This window comes from Cucurbita pepo, chromosome 1, assembly GCF_057944985.1.
Source record: "Cucurbita pepo subsp. pepo isolate OVF chromosome 1, ASM5794498v1, whole genome shotgun sequence".
Taxonomy (NCBI): Eukaryota; Viridiplantae; Streptophyta; class Magnoliopsida; order Cucurbitales; family Cucurbitaceae; genus Cucurbita; species Cucurbita pepo.
Window position 1 is genome coordinate 17,737,888 of NC_141798.1, and position 10,707 is coordinate 17,748,594.

Sequence of the window (10,707 nt, forward strand, 5' to 3'; positions counted from 1 at the left end):
TTATCCACTTTGATTGGACTTCTTCAAAACGCCTCATTTAAGATAGTATTATAAACCTATGATCATCGCTAAATTAGGATTTTTATAGTCCAAAATACATATATGTTAACTATGGTTAAATTATAATTACTTTCATAGTTTTTAATTATATTTAATACACGTAGAATACGAAAAATTTGAATCTCTAATTTCAAAAAGTACATATATATTTATTAACGTTGAGTCATATTTATTTGAATTCATATTAAAAATATTTATAGCCTTCTATACTTTTTATTAGACTGTGATGTTAAAATTGAATAGATTGCTCTATATATATATATAATTGAACGTAAGGTACCCTACGATGCTTTGCTAGCCATCGAAAATGGAGTCGTAAGGTCAATCTAAACAACTTTCAAGATCGGCATACAACTTTGACTTTTATCTATATTTAAAATTTTGTCAATTTTTGTTAATAAAATAACGATTCAATGTGTTGGTAACATATGTATCCAAATATGTTCATACTATTTTTTAATGAAAAAAAGAGGATAATTTTAATACATTAGGAATAAGTCGATAATTTAATTTGAATTTTTAAAATTATCGTAATTATTAAATTATACTCGAAATAGTATAAATTTTGTGACGAGCAAATGAATTTAATATGAACATCTAAATATCATTAATTATTAGTATATGAAAAAAAAATATTAAGTTTAAAGTATACAAAATGTAAATTATAATTTGCTTTATTAATTTTTAAAATCCTTTAATTAGACATAACTGAAATTTATTTATTTAGTGGATTAAAAAAATTGATTTTAATATATGGTAACAAAAAATAAATAAATTAAAAAAATCAATTATGACTCAATTTCGTTTTTTAAATAATTGGGCCATACAAACAAACTGGGCCAGATATCTATTCAATCAGCTTCGACCCGATCCACAATTAGTTGGGCTTCTAGGCCCAAACAATGTTTTTAAACTTATAAATAATCATCTACGAAACTTTATTTAACAATGGAAAAAATATATATTTATTTAGTTACTTTGCGTATAAAATATAAAAATATTTGTAATATAATATCAAATAAATTTATTCATTATTTTTATTAATAATTACAAATTATTAATAAATTTGGAGAGAGATGACCGAGTGTACTGAAGCGTCGGATTGCTAATCTGATCTCTAACACTAACTAGCTCTCAAACATGAGTTATTATATTAAAATTTAAATGAGACGAGATATGTTAACCCATTTCAATGTTATCCTAGTTTTTCCTAATGTTGGATGAAAGTCCCACATCTGCTAATTTAGGGAATGAGTTTATAATCAAAAAATACTATCTTCATTGGTATGAAGAAAAAGTACTCCACACTAAACATGACCCTTTAGGGAAAGGAACCATTTTCAGGACACCCTCGAATCACACAAACACTAACTATACACTTTAACACTCATATACAACTCCCTAAACCCCTTCAGAAACATAAATTACAAACACCTACTACCCCATAAGTGCACACTTTCACAAACAATTCAATAATACAACACTGAACAAGACCACTACAAACACACTCTCCTTACCCATATCACATTTCTCATTACAAACATCAAAAATCATAAAACACACACTTAATCACGGTATAAACTAGTGGAAAACCAAACCAAAATCATGGGAACTTATGCTCAAAGTGGACAATATCATACTGGAGAGTCAGGTTCATCTAACATAGTATCAGAGTCATGCTTTAAGACTCTAAAGGAATAGGAGTCGAGCCTCGATTAAGGAGAGGCGTACTTTGTTCGAGGGGAGGTGCCTAGATTCGCCGGACTAATTGTCGTTTTCGGGGAGGTCGCCACCTCATAGCATCTACCGGGCGGCAGGTGAGTAACGGTGGTCCTCAAATGATTAAGAAAGGAAGAAGAAATGAATGGCTTCACGACAAATTGATGCGTAAAAGAATGATAACAATTGTGGGGGCAATAAATTAAATTTTATATTTATATAAATAATATATTAAATGTTAAATGACAAATTTCATTCCATTAATTTTTGGATTACGTGGATTTGAATTTTGTGATTTAAGATTATTTTTGTAGCTTATTTAGTATGATACAATCATTTTAAAATTAATTGGGTAACCATGTCCTTAATAAATATTTAATCATAATTATGTTTGTATCGTAATCGTTAAACTAAGTAGGTTTATTGACTTTATTTAACGTTATTTTCCTTTTTTTTTTTTTTTCGATCAAGGTGAGATCTCACATCGATTAGAGAGGAGAACAAAATATTCTTTATAAGGGTGTGAAACCCCTTCTTAACAGACGCGTTTTAAAATCTATGAGGCTGACGACGATACATAGTGGGCTAAAGCAGACAATATCTATTAGCAGTGGGCTTGAGTTGTTACAAAATGGTATCAAAGCCATGCACAGGGCGGTATGCCAGCGAAGACGTTAGGCACCTAAGAAAGTGGATTGTGAGATTCCATATCGGTTGGAAAGAAGAACGAAACATTCCTTATAAACGTGAAAAACTGTAAGTCGGACGACGATACGTAATGAACAAAAATGGACAACATCTATTAACGGTGAGCTTGAGCGATTATAATTAACACACGTCAACTAAAATTATCTCTCGAACGAACATGAAATTCAAACGAACTCGGGACTCAAATAAAAGTATTAAAAAAAAAAAGGTAAAAAGAGAAAAATAACCTTAATTATGGGAAAGTGTTATCTGTGGGCTACCAAACGTGGAAAAAAAGTGGGCCCCACAAGATTAAGATTCATCGTAGAGAAGAGAAGACAAAGTGATGGATTCTGTTTAATGTTTGTCAACCGATCAAATCTTGTGTGATCATCATGCCTCTTATTTATTTATTTATTATTTATTATTTATTATTTATTATTATTATTTTCTTTAAAGCGTAAAAGAATTAATATGGATTTGATTTAAAGTCGGTCGTCTCCTTGCACGGCTTTCATACTTGGGCTTTCCCATTTTGTCAAACCCCTTTTTCCCATGCTTTAAGCAAGCTAATTAGGGTTTCTTTTTATTTTTTATTTTTTATTTTTTAAAAGATTTTAAATTCTTCCTTCTCCTACACTTCTCTTATATTAATATTTTTCTTTAAAACGCGTTCACACAAAAATAATAAATATATCGATTTTCTCTATAACTTTAAGTTTTAAGTTTTAAGGATATATACTCTCGATTCGTTGAGTGATGGGTATATATGAGGTGAATTATCGATTTATTATAGTGTTTTTATTCAATTTTATATCTCGTGTTTCTTAATAAATGAGAATGTTTGCTAAACCCTAATTAATTGGTATGCCATAGGGAAGGGTGATTTGGAGGTCAAAAGGGTGGAGTCGAAAAGTAATCAATTAGCTCTGCCTACGGTAGCCATGGAGATTACCCAGTCAATGCAAAGCCAACAATGGTGGTGGGGAAGAACAGTAGATTCAAAAGCCATTGAAAAGAAAGGATCGGGGTTGCTAAACTGAAAGGATTCTAATACCATGAGAATGTTTGCTTAAACTACTGCACCTAATTAATGTGAATATAATCAAATAAATTACAAAACATGGAGAGAACAATAAATGAAAGATACATATGGTAAACTTAATATAAATAAATATCTGTATATTTGTCTATAATTTGAAACTTTTAAAAACTAAATACATTTTTTTATTTTTAAATATTGGATAAAGCCTCATTTAATAATTACTTAGTTTTTAGATTTTGTATTTATTTTGTATCATTTGTATAAACAAAATATTTGAATTTTTAAACAAAATTTAAATAAAAACAATTTGTGTTAAAAAAAATATTTTCCTTTTTTAAAAATTGGCTCGATATTTAAAAGCATAGGTAAAAAATAAAGAATACCGAATAAAAATAGAATTTTAGGCATAATTTTAAAGAATAAGGTAAACTCGTAAAATGAGGTAAAATGATTTTAGGCAATCCATCCTTTCACCAAATTAGGGTAAGCACAAGGCTAAGGAATCAGTTGTTGTTGAAAACGACGTCGTAATAATGTTGAAGAATAGAGTTGACCAATAAACTGTAAATGCAAGGAATTGTGAAGAGTGGAGGATTAAGGTGGGGCCCAGAAAGTAGATGGAGTGAAATCTCTGAATATGATTCTTGGATGACCTTATTAAGAAAAGAATGGTCAATAAGATCTTGATTTTGTGTACGAATGGGCCCCACCTTTCTTTTTTTTCCTTTTAACTGTCAATAACATTAAAAAATAAAAAAATAATTAAAAATAATTAACCAACCTTATTAATACACTTTTATTTTTATTTTAAATATTTTGCGATCACCTACTTGGATTTGCTTGTGTATTTTATTAATATATGGTTTGATGGCAACATAAAATTTCTCCTATTTTGACTATGACGTTGCTAAATGAATTTAATTATTTTCTTTTTTATATAAAAAGTCGGTTGTCGTTATATTTATTTATTTTATTCATATTTATGGAATATTTACTTTATACTACTAGTATCACATGCACAAGTTATTAATGTAAGGTCAATTCAAGTATATAACTTATTTAATAAAATAATAATATTATCCTAAATTTCACAGCTTCAATCTCCGACTCACTTAGCCTAATTGATTAAGATATATATAACCGAAATGTTAAAAAGTTTAAATTCACAATTGAACTAAAAAAAACATTATATTTAAATCTCTGGCATAAATTTGATCTCTGTTTAAGTTTTGTTTACGTTTTCCTTACCCACTCAATATTATTGACCTTTACCCACGTAATATTACTGACCTTTGTTGATACTCACTTTCTCTCATATTTTTAATTATGCTAATACAAACACGAGTATAGTTCAATTGACACACGTAAATTCAAGTTAGGTCTATAAGTTTTTTAAAATGTGAATAATAAATTCTTAAATTTTAAATTTGGTTAAGTACAAAATACAAATTTATGTCTTAGTTTAAAATTTAAATATATTAATTATATTAAACAAAAAAAATTAAAATTTAAAAAATTATTAAATAGGAAGTACTTTTAGGGAGAGACTTAGAAAGATTAATGACTAAATTTGTTAGATAAATCTGGTGTTTAATATAAATTAATTTTCTCTACTATTATTATGATAGAATTATTTATTTATTTATTTATTTTGTTATTGTTTGAAAAGCAAGACAAGAAGGTTGCTGTACGGAATAGAATAATGAGGAGGGAAGAGGATGATAAGATCCAGTCATGAGGTATTGAGATCGATCCACGTCAGATAGCTAATTACTGGGTGACAGACGTATGATTGAGTAACAACACATGGGAACAGTAACACGTGGCAGACAAGAACGAGGAACCCACAATTGGGAGCGTGAGAATAATATATATACATATTTATATTTTCTTTTTCTTTTTACAAAAATCATAATCAAACAGACAAACTTTTTTCCTCTTAAATATAAAATATAAAAGTGTATTTACATTTTACAGACAATCGCCATATGAGGCGGAGAATAAGCTTCAAAGAAATAAATTTACCCATTTTATATTTTAATTTTTAAAATCCATAAATCTAAATAACAAGTTAAAAAAAATATAAATTAGGATAATTTTTTAATTTTAATATTTATCATTATTATTTTTCAGCCAATTGGAAAAAAAGGGAAAAAAAGAAGGAAATTGTAGGGCCCACCAAAGATCTTGAAAAGTGGACCCACAAGAGATTTTTCATAGATAAAAAAGGAAAAAACCAAAATCGTGAAGGAATTGCAACATAGAGCAAGGTGAGGTGAAGTGGACCCCACTCCCCCACACCCAAAATTACCTTTATTTATTTCATGTCTCCGTCTATGTTACCGTCGGAGATCCCTCCCACGCTTTGTCCCTGTAGAACAATATATATATATATATATATACAAATAACTAAATATACAAATAATAATAATTATTATTATAATTATAAAACTCTACACATCATTCTAAAAAACCGTCCTTTTTTTTTTTTTTTTTTTTTTTTTTGCCTTTCCGGTGCTCAAAATTCTAATAATTATGTTGGGTGTACGTGAATTTGCCTGTCCAAAACACGGCTTTATTTTTTGTTTTATGTAATTTAAAATTGAAAGAAAAAGAAAATATGATAATATATTTATTAGGAAAATGATTGAAAATGTGAGAATTAGTTGAGTTATTATGAGGTTTTATAAGATTGGGGGTTGAAAAATGGGAGGACCAATTGAGCCCCAAATAGTAGTTGTCATTAATTGAGGTAAGCACTTTTGTCAATGATTTCAATTATTTTTGTTTGAGAATTTAACGGGGAGTGTATTGCTTGTGGTTTAAGCCACAACTTCAATAATGGGTCGAGGGCAACGGATTTGTAGGTTAATATATATATATATATATACATCTTTTTCATCAAGATTTGGCATGCCCATTTAAGAAACCCCTTCTAGAATTTTCACCAAAAGGTTGTGTCTTAAAGTCAACTTCAGAGATATGGTGTGGATTTTGTTCCAGATGTCATTGGTTTATGAATTTTTATTTATTTATTTATTTATTATTTTTTTTTATGACAAATTTATGAGTTTAAAGAAATAAAATTGATGGTTTTAATTTCATAACTGTGAAGTTATTACCTATTAAAGGCTGAGAGTTCAATAAGCTAGTTTTGTGTTGGACACTCTTAAGAGTTTTCATAGCAAATTTGTTTTTGAATTAAGTAAATTATAGAAAGTAAAGAAAAAGAAAATAAGTACATCCTAAGCAACAAAATGAATAGGCTAACCTCGTCACAGTTCAATGGGCTAACATATACATTCTCGACCTAGAAATCAAAATTTCGAATTCACATCCAAACATGCTGTAAATTGAGAATATTTGTTAAAATCACCGCACCTAAATAGTGGTGAAATTCTCTATTTATAATCATTTATAAAATCAAATAAATTACAAAAAAAAAAAAAAAAAAAATAGAATCAGCAATAAATATATTTTGCATATAATAAAAGAGCAAATATGATATATATAGTAAAGTAGAAAACTAAATATCATACAAGATATTTATCTATAATAAATAGTCAAATATGGGACTTATGATAAAGTGTAATGGAAGAAAAAATATCCTCAATCATGCAACATATTTGCTTATAATAAAATGTCAAATATGATATATATGATAAACCATAATTCATGACTAAATATTGTAACATAAACAACGACTTCATTGAAAATGGTCTAAAAAGTCAATTCTATTCGACCGCAACAAGTTAATATTGATGGATTTATGTTAGAAGATGCTAGAAACAAAATAAACACCTAGTTGTTAGGCCTACTGATAAAAACAAAAACAAAGAACATATATCAATGTCTTTGGCAAACAAAGGTCGGTGTGAATTAAAGGAAAATAAAGATGATATGGTGGCACTTGGTAATGTAGAATGGCTCCTAAAATGGGTCACATCTATCATTTCCTAATAGTTAAGAGAGAGAAATTCATAGAAGACAGGTAAAGGGTATGTGTTATATTAGTTAAAATGAAATTATCCGACCTAAGTTTATAAAGAAAAGCCAACCTTCCAAATCCAAATTGCAAGTAATTAAGCAATAGTGCAGTAATTACAAATTAGAAAAGAGGGAGAAGAACCATGGGAAATGGAGGGGAATCCAATTCATTGATAGTTTGATTAGTTAAGTACGCTTCTAATTAATATCAGAAAGGTCTTTAGTTAATTGATTCAAATCCAACTAACACCCAAAATCAACTCTTTTCCATCATCATGATGACCGAATGGGAACAAAGATCTTGGGATTTTTCTTGGCAATCAAACAAAATCTTAACCAAGAAAGTAAAAGGGGAAAAAAAGAGCATAGGAAAGCAAAGAAAAGAGAGAGAGAGAATAGAGAGTTGAAAGAAAGAGATAAGTGGTTGTTGTACCAATGGGGTATACAGAATCTAGAGAGAGATCTCAGCATGACAGAAAATACAACCCCCCCCCACACACACACACGACATCTTCTTCTGTAACTATTCTTTAACTTCTTCTTCTTCTCCTCTCTCTCTCTCTCTCTCTCTCCTCACCCACTTCATAAAGACCTGCAATATTACCCCCCTCCCACTCCTCTCATCCCACCTCTTTTTTCTGATCTCTCTCCAGTTGTTGAAACTGATAATGGCAAAACCATTGTAATTCTGAATATAGATCAGAGGAAAAAGAAACCATTCTTCTTTAATAGCTGGGTGTTTTTCTTGGGGATAATGGAGTTGAAAGCAGCAGATGTAGCGGAAGTTCAACAAATACAGCAACATTTCCATGTGTTGGCTGTCGATGATAGCCTTATAGACAGAAAACTTTTGGAAAAGCTCCTAAGAATTTCTTCATGCGAAGGTAAACATATAGTTGCCCATCTAATTACCAAATTTTTTTCCTAAATTCTTACCTCTCGCATCTTTTTTTGTAACTATTTTCTTTTTCCAATACCCAGCAGTGACCTGCGTGGAGTCTGGAGACAAAGCTCTTAGATACCTGGGTCTGCTTGATGACCTTGACAAATTTTCTTCCTCTGCTGCTTCATTTTCTTCCCCCCAACTCTCCCACCAACAGGTAATTTTCCCTTCTTCTCTCCAGCCAAGATCCTCTCTCTCTCTCTCTCTCTCTCTCTCTCTCTCCATTTTCTACAACTCATACTAAAGAAGATAAGCAACTTAAAGCTATGAACAAATTTCTGCATATAGCAACACCAATTTCTGTCTCTTTCCTAAATGAACTTCATGTCCAAGTGAATTATCTATATACCATAAGAATTGATTGATTAATAATGAATCAACATCCCAATCGAGATCATCTTCAAAGGGAAAAGAAAGAAGAGGGGAAAAAACAGCAAACAATGTATTTCTTCTAAAATTGAAGTTTCTGTTATTTGGTGCCTTCATCAAGCAGAGTCTTGGAGGGAAGTCCTGATAAAGACAGTGCAAGTTGCATACTTTTACGTGCATCACATGTGAAGAAAATTTTAGCTACAATACAATTTAAAATTTATCACTTTTCAACGGCATTCAATCAGCCGGGAATTGATGAAGATTTCCTGTGGAAAAGATTTTGGACGGGGGACCCCTATGTCGTGTTAGCATGTGTTTCTTAAGGGTTGATTTGTTTTTAATTTTATTATTTAATAAATCATAGTCATATTGATTTTCCATTATAATGATACACAGGAAGTCAAAGTCAACTTAATCATGACAGACTACTGTATGCCTGGGATGACTGGTTATGATCTACTCAAACGACTCAAGGTAATGTTATTCTTGTTCTCTGAATTTTCGGTTATATTAAAGCATGGTATTAAATAAACAAAGAGATCGATATCAGAATGATATTCTAAGTCAATAAGAAAGGAAATGATGGACAAAAATTTCACCGTATACGAACGTCCAGGCATCCAAATTTGCAAAGTTTTACTTGTTCATATGCACATAAACTGCAATATTCGGTATCCTTCTCTAGACATCTATTTCCTGAAAAGTATTTGAAATGATTCAAGGAATCAAATAATCCGATGTTTTGTAAGTTAAGAGCACAAATATTTGACATCTAAATGATTTGTTATTTCCAACCGATCATTTGATCACTAAAATATTAATTAGAAGAATATGAGTGCTTACTTGATACGTGCATTTGCAGGGATCTTCTTGGAAAGATATTCCTGTTGTTGTCATGTCATCGGAGAACGAACCTTCGAGAATCCACATGTAAATATTTAATTCTCTCACTCGATTTGTTTTATACTATTCACTTTTCGGTTCAATTCGTTAAGTATTGCTTTCTAATAAATGCAATTTACTTACAGGTGCTTGGAAGAAGGAGCAGAGGAATTCCTTTTGAAGCCTCTTCAACTATCAGACGTGAAGAAGCTCGAGCCTCACCTTCAGAGGTCCCTCAGCCGTTCATCTACTGAAATAAAGGAAGAAGAAACCGTCGAAATCGGAATCACTAATTCCGACGCCATTGACGACGAAAACAACTCGAAAGAAGAAAATAACAAGAACGACAATAACAATACCTTCAGCAAGAGAAAAGCCGCGAATCCAGAGCCATCTGAAAGACGACCAAAACTGAAAGAACTGCAAGCTGCAGTATAAGAAAAATGGTGCAAAGGCATCCGCCATTGGCACAGAATACAGATACGATTTCGTCGAACACCTTCGCTGCGATAATATTCTCGAGTTTCTGCGGCATTATACGGAGAAGTTTCCAGGTCGTAAAGAGGAAATTGGAGATGTAAAATGGTTTGTATACCGTCGTCGTCCTTGATAATGTCTGGTTTGTGGATCGAGATTGAAGAATCTCCCGCAATGGGACGTTTTCGAGGGAAATCAATCTAGGGTTTACAACTCGGATTAAAATATCAAATGAAGTTTCCTTTTTGTCTTTTAAGTTCGTTAATCAATTTCTAATCACAACAAAAAAGAGGTTTTTGTTTTGGAACCTTAAAAGGACGCGCGCCCGCGCGCGCGAGGAATTAGAAAAAAAATAATAAATAAATAAAAGAAAAAGAAATGAGTCATATTTGTTTTTAAAAAATTATATAATAGTGAAATTTTAAAAAATAATACTTTACATTTCCTATATTCATTTAATAAATATACTATTCCATATTACAAATTTATTTAATTTTCGTTTAAAGTTAAAATATGTATATCATAAAATAACTTA

General features: G+C 30.4%; 1 protein-coding gene across 2 annotated transcripts; it reads left to right on the forward strand.

Moving 5' to 3' along the window:
- The first annotated feature begins 8,164 nt into the window (after positions 1-8,164).
- LOC111777150 (two-component response regulator ARR17) lies at positions 8,165-10,422 on the forward strand. 2 transcript variants are annotated; one of them, XM_023656616.2, is made up of 5 exons: positions 8,165-8,382; positions 8,480-8,598; positions 9,210-9,287; positions 9,676-9,743; positions 9,842-10,422. In XM_023656616.2, the coding sequence occupies exons 1-5, from the start codon at positions 8,253-8,255 to the stop codon at positions 10,131-10,133; spliced, it is 687 nt and encodes a 228-aa protein (XP_023512384.2). In that variant the 5' UTR covers positions 8,165-8,252; the 3' UTR covers positions 10,134-10,422. The 2 variants fall into 2 exon arrangements, with proteins under 2 accessions (XP_023512384.2, XP_023512392.2); XM_023656624.2 differs by having other exon boundaries at positions 8,483-8,598.
- The last annotated feature ends 285 nt before the right edge of the window (positions 10,423-10,707 follow it).